This window comes from Balaenoptera borealis (genome assembly GCF_965194805.1).
Source record: "Balaenoptera borealis genome assembly, chromosome: 1".
NCBI classification, from domain to species: Eukaryota; Metazoa; Chordata; class Mammalia; order Artiodactyla; family Balaenopteridae; genus Balaenoptera; species Balaenoptera borealis.
Window position 1 is genome coordinate 116,430,032 of NC_138860.1, and position 14,428 is coordinate 116,444,459.

At 34.4% G+C, this 14,428-nt stretch overlaps 1 protein-coding gene across 3 annotated transcripts in view; it reads right to left on the reverse strand.

Annotated features, from left to right (window-relative positions):
- PKN2 (protein kinase N2) overlaps window positions 1-14,428 on the reverse strand; it is a 127,262-nt gene that overhangs the window by 87,211 nt on the left and 25,623 nt on the right. For 2 of the 3 annotated variants that reach the window (XM_082383306.1, XM_082383307.1), the window contains one exon: window positions 1,603-1,903. The exons of the other annotated variant lie outside the window; for it this stretch is intronic. In XM_082383306.1, coding sequence (XP_082239432.1) covers window positions 1,603-1,903 — 301 coding nt within the window. The remainder of the gene's footprint in view (window positions 1-1,602; window positions 1,904-14,428) is intronic. 3 annotated transcript variants of the gene reach the window in all.

Sequence of the window (14,428 nt, forward strand, 5' to 3'; positions counted from 1 at the left end):
CTCTTTGGGTGGCAAAAACACTTCTATATTCCAATTACAAGGTAGTTATTGGTATTCTGTGATTATCAAAAATGTTTTCTCTAAACTGAGTTTAAAGCTCCAGCACAGTTTCTTATTTTAGACCTCTCCTAAAAAAGTAATGGGCAAAGAATGTAGAGCTCGGCAGAGTTCCAACAGAATAGGCTATATCTAAGTTTATATGATATTGCTAAAGAAAAAGCATTTCATAATACAAATTTCCATTTCTAATGTAATTACTGAATTTGTGGGTAAGAAAATACTAGATTGAAGAGTTCTTTAGCTAGTTTTGTAATTCTGGGCAAATTAATTTACATCTTTGGGATTATTTCAGCTCTAAAATAAGAAGGCTGGTTTCTTTATGATTTCTTTCACTTCTAAGATTTAATTATTCTTACAAGATTGAAATCTCTACATAGACAGTCTCCAATGGAAACCCCTAAGGTAAGTCCCAGATGTTGAAAGTAATGCATTAAAACAAGCTCTATAAGTACACTGAATATCAGAAGCATTGTACACAACTTTTAAGATTGGAAATTTGTGGTTCTTGGTCAAATTTATGTACTTTCTTAAGCAAATGTAATTTTACTTATATCTGTTTTTTCTTGTCTAATCATACAGGTTCTTCTAAAACTTCTGTGGTGCTAGATACATCATTCTGAGTATACCACTCCTTATCTTTGCAAATGCAGAAATTAAGGATTTAGACATTAAATAACTAGCTCAAAATATCCTCTTTGCAAAGACAAAACTATTAGATCAAATGTGTCTTATATGATTTGTTAAGTAAAAAGGTTTAGAAAGAATATATATATGAATGGATGGACATTGATACAAATATAGAATTTTTTTTTCTGGAAGGACATAACAACAAAAAACTTAGTAATGCTACCTTTAGGGAGTGGGCCTAGAGTGGATAGAGGTCATTTTTCTATTTTTACTTTCTGTACCATTGAAAAATTTCCAACATGAACATCTGTTAATTCTACTGTTTAAAAATTATGCTCTTAGGTTGGACTTATAGGTTGTATTTTCCTTTCATTTTCAATACTGGAGAAAAAAAAAAAAGTAATGTTTGGCTTTTTAAATTTTCTTCTTTTTTAAACAAAATGCCTGGTAGTGTAGTTGTTAATTCAGTTGCTTAGACCTCAAAGAACAAAGGTCACAGGTTTGATTAACTATATTTGCAAAAAATAAAAATATCCCTTGGTCATAGAATGCATTTTTAACTTTAAAAAGTCATCTGGCAAACTCGTGCTGCTGATCTCAAGGATGAATCAGGTAAGAGCATGTGGTTGACTCAATACAAAACATAAATACTGGAAAATAACTTTAAGTAATGTCTTAGTGACAGAGGGTAAGAGAGTAGACAGAGAATTACTCATCTCTAAGTAAATGTTTTAATTTTCATATTCATCAACTCACTGCACCTTCTGAATAGAATATAAATAAGACCTTAACTGTAGGAGAAAATACAGTCCCTGTCCTTTCAAAAAAACTAAAGACTATAAATGTCACAAATATTATTTTTTTTTAAATAATACATTTCTTATTAGTATACTATATAAACATCAAATAAAATACCTGTAACATCTTCTGGATCTGATACAACAATATGTGCATTTAGTTCCTGTAGCTTGTGATGCAATTCTTCTAATTTTTTATTTGATTTTTTCAAAATGTTGTCCACATAAGCCAAACTTTTTTTATCTGTTGTGACTTTCCTCAGATTTTCAGCTCCTTCTTTGATTTTCAGTTCTTTTCTTATTTCTCTCTTAATTCGATCCTTGATATCATCCAATTTCTGTTGCACCATTGTATCTGAAAAGTCTAATTTTTGAACAGCACTCACATTCTCATAAAAGGGAAGACTTCGGGAATCTCCCTACAGAAAAAAAATAAACACACAAATGTGGGAGTTTAGGAAAGTTAGCTGCTCAGTAAAATATGCCATATAAGAATACAACTGTACTTAAAGCAATTCTTCAAAAACTCTGCCCACTCACTAAATAGCATTACCTGACAAATTTATATTAAAATAAACACATCTATACACAAAGACATCTTTGGGCTGTATAAACAGACAATGAATTTTTGATATTCCATGAACCCAAGTTAGATTCCAAAACCTACACTGTGAATCTTGAACAAGTTATTTAACCTTTCAAATAGTCAAATCGTGTAAAATCTAAACAATAATATTAGGCACTTTTCAGAGATAATGTGCTAATTCAAAATATTGTATGTGAAGCTCCAAATATAATTCTTGGCCCACTATAGTCACTTAATAAGTGAAGATTATTATTAAATTCCATAGGTGAGATAAAATTCTATTTTATCTTCTATAAGAACCTCTTAAATATAAACTAATATTGGCAAAAATAAAATAAAATTATATCCTTATGACCACTTTTTAGTTAAGCAATTAAATGCATTAGGGCTTGGGAAGACTAATTTCAGAATTCTATTCATATATTTCATGACTATCTATCCCAATTGATAATTTGGTTGACTGACTACATAAACATCACTACTAAAAGATGTCTAAATTATGTCCTACTGACAGAAGCTAATAGAGTACACAGTATCAGTTATTCATCTTAAAATGAAAATCAAATCAGGTAAGCACATCTAATCTACATTTAAAACAGGCAAAGTTATGTTCTGGCTATTTGTATATCATTCACTATTTTAAACTCCATTACTACAATACTACTGGTTTTTAAATTTTTAATTTCTGAAACACAAGAAACTAGAGTTAACTTTTGCCTTTGGGAAGAGGAATCGAGCTTGTGAAGGACACAGAAAAGAGATTTATATTTCACTGTGCACCCTTTATGTATCTTTTGAACCACAGACCTAAGTAATTAAAAGATTTTCTTTAACTTCTTTGGGAATTCATCACACCCATAAAGTAAGTTCTATTTAAATACTTGGTGCAAATACTCTTTATGTCTAATTCTTCACCTCTGAAAAACATGTATTTTGCAAAACAGTGAGTTAATGGATGGGAAGATACAGGATTTAGTCTTGGCATTGGTACCAATTTACCTGGTGCCAACAGGCATACTATGCAAAAAATGAAGTAGTTGATGTATAAATTTGTTCTTAACCTTTTTAGGGCCAACAACCCCTTTGAAACTGACAAAAAAAGAGTAGAACAAAGAAAATTTCATGTTTGTATGTACTATTTCCAGGTACCATAGATCTTAGATTAAGAATTCCTGAAATTGGTGATCTACACCTATTGGCCTTAAATTTCTGATTCTTATCTATACGAACATAGAATGATCTCCTATCTGGGCCAAAATAATGTCGAGGCTTTTCACTATTTATAATGGACTATAAGTCCTATCAATCCATTTATTCAGTTTCCAAAGTTTATAAATCCACCTTTGTCTGGTTATCAAAAACATATGACTATTGTCAAAAGATAAAATCCCAAATTTCTATTGTCTAGCTTCAGGTAAAGGGAACGGAGGCAAACAATTCTTAAATGAGAAAGCTTTAGCTAAATGCATTCCTCTAGATATTTTTATTTCTATCTTTATAAACTTAGAAAACACTACATGAATTGCTTTCACAAATCTGTACTTTAATATTAGGTAGTAAGCCAGAACGTTAAGTGTCTCAGTAATTTTTTCTTTATGATGCATAGGCTAAAAGAAATACCTAACAATTCCATTTATTAAGTAGTAAGGTCCAAATAACTTAATCAATACTTATAACAACTTAGTAGCTATTTGAAATAATACAAATTGAAAGAAAATTACATTTGTATTTCATTCTTTAATAGCCACAGTTACTTATTAATGGGATATATGTCTGCTATTGGGTACTTCACAATTTCTCAAAACTTGAAATCAGTTGGACATTCCCACCTTCATCCTATTCTGCCAGTACAAGGGGGTTGTAGAATATCCTTAATATTGAAACTTTACTGACTCTAGTTAGTCCACATGGTATCCAACAAATGGTGTCACTGTGTTTCCCTGAAATTTTAAAAATACACTGCAGCATCCTGAGAGCTTGCTGAGGCACTCCAGAGAGCCTTGTTGCAGAGCTTGAAAATCATGGTACTAATATTTAAAGGCTGCTAAAAACAAAACAAAACAAACAAAAACAACCACCAAAAAGCAGTTACCCTTGGCTACTTCAACTCCCACTTTTCAACTTGCTCCCTAAATGCCGATCATATCAAATTACAGAAATTTACTGCCAGAGACAATCTCTTTTGGCTCAGCTACTATGCATGCTGCACCTTTGGGATGCATCATTTTCCCTTCTTTCTTCAACTATCTCTTCCTAGTCCTTTCTTTTCTTAGTTAACTTTTACTTTGTTTCAAAGTTTACCACAATTTTTTCCCCAGGAAAGAATTTCCTGCCTATGCCCTCTCTAAGAATTTAGATTAAATGCCTCTCTCCTGTGTGCTCTGATAATGTGGACTTTATTTAAACAAGTATTCCTTTCCTTATCTGACAACTCCAAAGACTGTGAGCAATTTGAGGGCAGAGCTTATGCCTGGCAGAGTGGTTCTGTTTTGTTTTCTTAATGATTTGATTACATTATTTAATATTCTTCTTTTAGAATTCAGGAAAATCTATCACTGCTAAGGAAGTCATGCTTTCCTCTTTCTGGTAAAGAGAACTCATACTCCAGGAAGCTCTAAGGCAAAACTGATATTCAATCATAGCAACTATACTGGCTAAAATAGATATTAGATATAAATCATATGTGGTTAGCATGTTTGCTTCCTCTTCCTAAAAGGCCTGAATTTTTACTCCCATCTTTTGTTGTGACGTGGTTCAAATACCTTTTGGAAAGGAGGAGATACATAAACCATAATCAATAACTTAAGATAAACTATGCCCCCTGACAGCAGATAGGAAAGGTTACAGTACTTTCTATTACTCCTTTCCTAAAAATTTTAGTTGCAATAAACTGTGAAAGTTATTGGAAAATATAATTTTCTTGCATTTGGAACAACTGAAATGAGATATTCCATCTATTAAATTATGTCCCTACCCTAAAAAAAAATAAGAGCAATTATATCATAAATGGAATCAGTACTAGGCAATGTAATAATATTCTTGACCCAGTAAAATAAATCAGCCTCAGGAAAAAAAAAATAGCTGTTTAAGCAGTGAAAATCTTCAGTGATAATCTCTGTCTCAGTAGGTTCTACTAGAGGCAGTAGTAACATTATAGTAATTTATGTTTACAAGCTTTACCCTTTCATCCACCATTCAACTCTTTGTACTCTATAATAAAGTTCACACCTCCCCCAAAAGTAAACCGTAGATACCTTTTCTCATGTTTTCAAAACGAAGCAAAGTTAGATCCAACCTCTAATCACAAACTCCCTTTTAAATTCATTAATATGCTCAGAAAGAGATAAAAATAAGAAAGGAAAAAAACACAAAAGTAATCCTAAACATAAAACTAAACTAGTAGTATTCATGATCCTCTACCAATCATATATACACAAAAGAAATCCCATTAATTCTCAAACCTTTTATCACTGAAATCAACAAGCTTAGTTAGCCACTCCATTCTAGTCAAATTAATCTAACATTTTGCTGTTATATTCTCTTACCCCTGTCTTTCTTTCTCATACCCTATTCCTTTCACTATCAATCTAAATCCACCATCATGTTTAAAAATATTTCAACTCTTTCATGATTAATCCTACCTATTTTTAATGTATTTTATATCATCTATATCCTTAATTCAGTCTTTCAAAGCAGATGGGCCAAATCCAAAAACAAGGAAACCATTAGTGAAATTAATACACTCAGGATTTATAGTAGTACAATCGAAATGATTTTTAGGTTAAGTAGATTTCGAGTAGCTAAATAAATAAAAGAAGGAATAGAGACTTCAATGAGTAAGAAACAAAGAGTAAAAATTAGAGTTCAAAGGAACCAAAATAAATTAAAAACTCAGTGGACGGGTAAAATAGCAGATTAGACCAAGCTAATGAATTAGTATCCTGGCAGATAGATAACTTGAGGGAATTACTCTGAATTCATCATACAGCGATAATGAGAAATTTAAAGGCATGGAAGAAAGAATGAGAGGATCCAAGATCCACGTAGTAAGAGCTCCAGAAAAACAGAATAAAGACAATGGGGGAGAAGCGCTACATGAAGAGATAAATGGATGAGAATATTCCAGAGTTAAAGCATGATATATCCTTAGACTGGAAGGTCATACCAAGTTGCAAATAAGATAAATGGAAATAACGCAGCAACTACAAAGTAAACAGAGAGAAAAAGCATTTTTATCTACAAACGAATGATAATTAGATCAACAGAAAACTATTCTTTAATAACAACAGAGGCTCCAAACTATCAAACTTCTACAGGATTTTCAGCCTTTATCTTCATATATTGCTAAGGCTTTCTCCAAAATTAAAAAAATTTAAAAACCAGCTGCTTCAAACTATTAACATTCTTGGGGAAATGACAGATGAACTAACCCAGTGCCCATGTTACACTTACATCATTCCCCTGCTTACTTTCATGTATATGTTCACTTCTATTGAAGAAAAAAAACTTGTGCTATGGCAGAAGAAACTGTACCATTTTTACCTCTTAAACTGACAGAGAGTTTTCTAATCATAATGTTGGCAATAATCCAGATGTAAGCTGTAAAACTTTATAAAAGTTGGAACTATGTAACAAGAATCTTTAAAATAGTGATTCCCTTTGGCCCAGTAATTCTAATTCTAGAAATGTAAACTAATAAGATAATTAGGAATTATTACTATATAGAATGGTAAATACAATACTTTTTAAAATAATATATGCTGGGCACAGACAGACTCCCTTACAAAACTTACAAGTAGCAGGGCTTTAAACCAACTTATAGAAAAGAGAAAGTTCAGGATATAAGTGTCACAACAAAAGAATTTCAAACAGTCTAGGGAATAAGGAAAGGTTTCTTTTATTTATACTCTTTATTATTCGTCAGCAGTATGTCCAGCTCAATGTATTGCTACTATGTACACAGTTTTATTTCAAATTATGTTTAAAATAAGAATGGACAAAAAAAGACTGGGAGGAAAGAGATTAAAATATTAACAATAATTATCTCTGGGTAAAAAATCTAAGAAGATTTTTATTTTGTTCTTCCAAGTTTTCCATATTTTCTCAATTTTTTTTTTTTAGCAATTAATATATACTGCCTAATAGGAGGGAATTACATTTTTTAAAGACATTAAAAGTAACTTTCACTTTATTTCAATTTTGGCAAATGCAAAAGCTTATAATGATACTTTACACTCTACAGTATATTTGCTATTATTTAACTAGGTTATTTCGAGTCAATACAATTCTACTGCAAAGGATGAGACTACACATTCCACTCATTATAACTAGACCACGTCATATGCCAGTCAAGTATTCCAAGTATGCAAATGTGTTAATACATATTTGATAAATACAACTATTTTTATTTTATGAAATAACGAAATTCTGATCTGTAGAATAAAATATAAATTGACATTTTCTATTTACTACATTTCAACAAACTCACAGTGAAGTTAAGAAAAACACTAAAATAAGAACAGGATCAGATTCAAAGAACGAAATGAAGAAAATAGTCTGTCACTTATGACCAAGTACTTCATTTAGGGAGAGACAGGAAAGGATGTTTACTTCTCACTGGCCAAGTTCCCAGAAAAGAAGTGAAAAAGCTGTTACTTTCTCTATATTATAGAAATATAAAACAGTCTGACCTGATAGACGACAAGAAATGTTAGAGCACCCATAAAAACTCACTGGGTACAATGATGCATATACTGTTTAGCTAGAAGGAATTTCAAAGATCAAGTAGCGTAACTCCTTTGATTTTAGTTTTGAGGAAAGCAGGTTCAAAGCAGCTATGCAACTTGCCTAAGGTCACAAAGAAAAGTCAGTGACCTGGCTGGGTTTAGCATACTAGTCTCCTGACTCCTAGTTTGGTGCTCTTTTACTCCATACCACCTTCTTATCCATTTCCCTTTATTTGAACTACACCTTGACCTAATTGATTTGCATTAATTAAGGGATATTATGTGTCTTAATTCAGGGGTACTGGCAGGACATATTTCCTCTTATTCTCTCATATCACCCTAATCCAACCTTCTGTGTCTAAGGGGAGAATGCTCTCACCAGAAAGCAAGAAACCAGTTCTTACACCAGCTCTCTGTCACTAGCTATGCAACCCAAGCATGTTATTCCATCTCTGTACCTGTTTGCCCATCTGCAAAATTATGTTTGGTTCTCCCACCTTTTAGTTTCTTTAAAATTTCTTTATTCAAAATATTCACTGAATGCTAGGTAATGGAAATGACACAATCCTGCTTTCTTTCAGGTATTCAATTTACTAAAGAAGACAGACATGAAAGCCAAACAAAATCTGAAGAAGCAGTAAAGCTTCACACAAATGTAGGCTATTGTGTGTGTGTGTGTTTGTGCATGTGTCTTAACAGAAAGCTCAGTTAGAATGTAGTATGATGGAAAGAACTAAGTATTTGGAGTCAGACTGGCCATGTATAAATTCTGATACTGCAACCATGTTAAAGCTTTAATTTCTTTTTTCTGTAAAAGGGAATTATTACAACTACCTTGACTGTATTTCTAAGTCTCACAATGGCTATGCCTAGGAATAAGAAGTATGTTTTCATAGCAATAGTATAGTTCCTGGCACACAGTACTGAGAGATAGTGCTGGGTGCCTACATAATATCCAGCCTACCCCTTTTCCTCACTAAGGAAATCTCCATTTTGGTAGATGCAACAAAGTGCTGAGATAAAATTCTCACTTCACCAGACTCCCTTGCAGCTAGAAGTAGTTACATGACAATTCCTGGCAAAGGGAAGCCCAGGATTTTGGGGAAAGCTTCCAATTTTCCCTTTGTTTTTGCCTAGAATGCAGACCCAAAGCCTAAAGGTGTAATAGGCAAATAGGACAGAAACAACAAGGATGACAAAGCGGAGTGGAAGAGCCTAGGACCCCAATGGCTTTACTGAACTGCTACACAAGTCCTAGACTGCCTACTTTGGACTTCTCAGATGAACTATAAATCCCTCTCTCACTAAGGATCATATAGGGCCTTGTAGGCCAATATAAAGACTGGCTTTTATTCTGAATGAAATGGTGTAGGGCTTAGGGAGAGAAGTGATGTTGTAAGACCTCCTGTGTTAACAGATTTGAGGGGGCAGGGAAAACTGCTATGAAGCTATGGTAGATTGTTACTAAATGGACTCAAATGAATCTTGCTTTCCTATGTTCATATTGTCATGTAGCCTCCTTCCACACTGACTCAAAGCTAGCCTTCTGACTTACTCTGATTAATAGTGTAATGGAAGTGACGTTCTGATGATGGGCAGGGAGCTTCAAGAAGAGGCCTCAAGAGGACTCATAGCTTCTGTCTTCCTTCTTGAAAACTCAACTACTATTTAAAGAAGTCCAGATTATTCTGCTAGAGAGAGAGGACCCTGGAGGATGAGAGAGACCATGTGGAGAGAGGCCATGTGGAAGAGAACCAAAGTACTCCAGCTGTCTCATCCATTCCAGCTGAGGCACCAGACTCGTGAGGAAGGCCACAGTGGACATTCCAGTCCAGCTTAGCCACCAGCTGAATGCAGCTGCATAAGTGAGCACAGGCAAGACTAGCAGAAGAAACACCTCTTATACCCACAGAATTCTGAGATGAGTTTATTACACTACCATAGACATATGATACAGAGGCTACTGCAGCAATCCAGGCAAGATAGCTCTTAGAGCCATAATGATAGCTCTAAGCAGTCTCTTCAATTTTGATTATTAATTACTTTTTGTTGACTCTCAATAGATAAAAAGTAGGGATGGGGGTGTTAATAACATTATCATTATGTTAAAAAGAAAAAACAATTTTCCTTTTCTTTCCTACTTTATACCTCTCCATCCCAACACTTTGAGAAGATGTAGATAGAGACAACAATCCTCTTCTTAAAAAACAAAACAAAACATAAAGTCATTACTTTTAAAAACAGACTTGCTTAAAAAAAAGCCTTGTTTCTCCACCATTCCTGTCACAAAACTAAGCCTAAGGTGCATGTGGGTGAGGGTATTCAATCCTCAGATTTAGTGATTGGTTTAGGAATAGTCATGTGGTTGAAATAGGCCCTTTCCAATGCCCTTTCCAGGGATTGATATGGAAATCCCACTCCTAAGCACAGGAGCTGCAAAGACAACACAAATCTGAAGCTACTGATGAAAGAAGTGCTTTTCTTACCATAGATAGCCAGAAAACAAAGCTAACTCAGAGAAAAGCAACCATGAGAATTAAAGAGAAAAAAAATCAGTAAGGACACAGGCTGAGCATCTAAATCCTTACATCTTTAAACATGCTTAAAGCAAACATACCCCCATGCCCCTAAACTTATTAGTCACAGTGCCAACCAATTCATTTTTTGCTTAAGTTAGTTTGACTTAAGTTTTCCCTTACCACAAATAAGAGTCCCAAATAATATTGATAGTTCTAGCTCCCTGCTTTGAAACATGAAATTTTATCTCTGTAATTTAGTAAAGATAACTGCAATTCCAGATCTATATATATATGATTTTTTTCCAATATCAAGACCAATGTTCCCCTATAAGTGTTTGTGTTCTCTACCACTCTAATCTCATTTTATACCACAGAACTGAATTTAGGGTCACATTTCCACCCTTGTTCCAAAGGATGCCACTAGTAATTTTTCATCTTATTTTGCATACTCTTCTCCCCTTAGTGTCTGGGAAAAATTTTTTTTTAAAATAAATTTATTTATTTATTTATTTTTGGCTGTGTTGGGTCTTCGTTGCTGTGAGTGGGCTTTCTCTAGTTGTGGTGAGCAGGGGTTAGTCTTTTTTGCAGTGTGCGGACCTCTCTTCGTTGCAGTGCGTGGGCTTCTCATCGCGGTGGCTTCTCTTGTTGTGGAGCACGGGCTCTAGGCGCGCGCTGGTTTCAGCAGTTGTGGCTCACGGGCTCTAGAGCACCGGCTCAGTAGTTGTAGCACACGGGCTTAGTTGCTCCACGGCAGGTGGGATCTTCCCAGACCAGGGCTCGAACCCGTGTTCCCTGCACTGGCGGGCAGACTCTTAACCACTGTGCCACCAGGGAAGCCCTGGGAAATATTTCTTATCTCACTCAAACCATGTGATTCTAGTGAGGTCTTCAATGCTCTTACATGGTCCTATAGATCTGTGGCCACAGTTGAATGATCTAAGGATGGACACCTCACTAAATTAAACCAGAGTTGTTCCACATCCTGGCCAAACATGATTAATCCATTCATCCTGCAAATATTTACTGAATACCTATTACATGTGCTAGATGCTGTACTCAACACTGGACATACAGTGGTTAAAAAAAAAAAAAAAGACATCCATATCTACATTAAGCTAAACATGAGTTCATAATGATGCAGAAAAAGCATCTGACAAAATTCAATATACATTCATAATTAGAAACTCTCAGTAAACTAGAAATAGAGACCTTCTTCAATTTGATGACGAACATCTACAAAAAACTTACAACTACCATTATATGTAGTGGTGAAAGACTAAATTCTTTCCCCTAAGATCAGGATCAAGACAAGGATGTTTACTCTCAGCACTCTTATCCAATACAGTACTGGGCATCCAAATCACTTCAGTAAGACAATAAAAGGCATACGGATTGAAAAGGAAGCAATAAAACTGTCCCTATTAGAAGATAACATGGTCATCTACATAGAAAATCCCAAGAAATTTACCAGAAACTTCTAGAATAAAAGAGTTCAGTACTATCACAGGATACAAGAACACTCAAAAATCAATCATACTTCTGTGTACTGACAATGACCATGTGGACACCAAAGATAAAAACACAATACCATCTAATAATTTTTGCTTAGATGCTCCTGTGAGATATCCATAGTAAGCATGCACATACCCAATCATATTGCTTATAACAACTTAGCTTGTCTTCCCTGCTTGACAATAAGACAAGCCCTCTCTAAGTACAGAGGCATTATCTGTCCTGTTCATTACTGTGTCCCCAGCATAGTATCTGGTACATCATAGCTAATTAATAAATATTTTTAAGGGAATTAAAAAAAAAGAATATGCTTCAAGTTTCCTAAGTAGAATAGCAACCCCCCATATCCAAAACCAAAACTCTACCCTCCCCCACCAAAAGCTCTAGTTATAGAAAAAGTTTCAGGCAAAAAGAAAAAGAAGGTATTGAAACAAACAGCTAGAGTCAAAATTCAAGAAAATCCTCACATTTATAATATGGAAAGGGCTTTCAGACACAAATCTTTGTTCTTTTCAATTAAGTCATATATATTCAAGCACAAAACAAATTATGCAGTGAGTAAAATCTAAATTTTGTCAGTAACTGTTCTTTTAATGACTTAGGTTAATTTTCCTTTGTTACTTTTTTCCTTTATTTATTCAAATTCTTAGAACCTTTTAGGTTTCATTACCAAGTGACAGATACTAGAGCTACCAAAAACTAGTATAGTGTAATCACCATTCCACTGATCAATTTTACCAATTTTCCAGCAGTGGTTCTCAAAATCTTTTTGTTTATGTGGACTGGGGTGAAGGTGGTGGGAGGCGGGGCACAGATTACAGATCTACTCTGGGATCCAGATGGAAGCAATGGACTCTCAGAAAATTCCATGTGTGCAACACACACACACACACACACACACACACACACACACACACACACACAGTGGCAGGAGGTTAAGGGGTTCACAGATCCCTAAGCCCATCCCAGCACCCCAAGTTCAGAACCCATGTAGGTCTAGCCTTTTGTCAACCAGTTCCAGCTATTAGCTATTTCTTAGGAACCTAATATGCAAAAAAGACTTTTAAGGAAAATATACCATATTCGCAAAAAAGGCATACAATAAGACCTTGATTAACTGACTTCCCAGAATACCTCCTTTATATAAAATCAACCATGTTAAAAATTTAAACAACTTCAAAAATTATATTAAGCAGAGCGCCAGATGACCAGAGAAACAAATCCTTCTCAGTGCCTAGATTCTATTTGTTTTCACATTTCTGAAGGTAAAACAGTTGATCTTCATTCTGAACCTCCCTCATTCCTGAGCTTCCCAGGAGATAAAACATACAAACCCTGTTTTGTGTCCACAGTCCTAACAGTATAAGAAATAATGATAATAGTTTCAAACACCTATTACCATTATACTTTAACTGAAACTCTTAAAAACAAAGGGTAAAAAAAATTTTTAAAGGGCTATTTACACATTATATTTTTCTTTCATCTCTAAATGTTAACCACAAGTCATTTCCCCTAGCCAGAGCTTCTGTTAGGGACTTTATCACCTCCTAGGATCATTTTGGAAATATTTGGAAATTCTGGTTGTGAAGATGACAATAGGATAGAGACAGACGATAGGCACAGAAGTGACCAGGCAGAGCCAGATACTATGAAATAGAAAGCCAAAAGACTCCAATAAAATAATAACACCTACAAGGACATCAGAATAATCAAGATCAATCAAGATTTTGTCTCAAAGGAATATAAAATGATTAAATTAGTAAAATATAAAAATCTTTGTCACAGTATCTGATATTTCTCATTTATTCAATTATTACCATTATTACTAAAAACAGTCAAAAAGTGGGCAAAGGATAGTAGGATATCAAAATGAAGAAAATATGGGACAAAAATTAATTTTTATTTGTCATGCTTAATTTAGAGCAGATCTATCACACAAAAACTCCAATGTGCTAAAGTGTTAAATATTTTTTAGAATGACTAAGCATAAACGAAATAGATAACATAGTAGCATATCTACTTCAAGCACAGTGTTAAGAATCTGGGAGCTTAAGAATAAAGAGATATTAAGAGAAAAAAGACTGCAAAGGAAAAGCCCAGAAATGCTCTTGTTGTTTGAAAGTATACAATAAAAGGCAACCAAACTAAGATTGTAAACAGATGGACAGACGGACAGACAGACATGGAGAGAAAAAGGGAGGGAGGGAGGGAAAAAGGGAAGGAGGGAAGGAGGGAATCAGACTGGGGCTCTCATTAAATGTTTTATTTCACTGATTAGGATGAAGAAATAGAGAACAAGCTGCCAGTTTCTCAGAGCTGGGCCTGGGGAACACAGCAATGAAACTATACAGAATACAAAAGAAGGTCCCTGAGGAAGTAAAACTAATTAGTCAATGCAAGATAAGTAACAGCTATTTACAAATAGAAACAATAAGAGAGCCAAGAGACTTGGTTGAAACAAGTTAAAAATTAGTGAGTGATAAAGTGTTTTAGTGGCAAATTAATAGAAATGTGGTACATGAAAGGAAACAAGAGCAACCTTCCGACTGTCCTTCATACTGGTCTTCATGTCTGCTGATGACACAAGGAAAACAGGGTTTC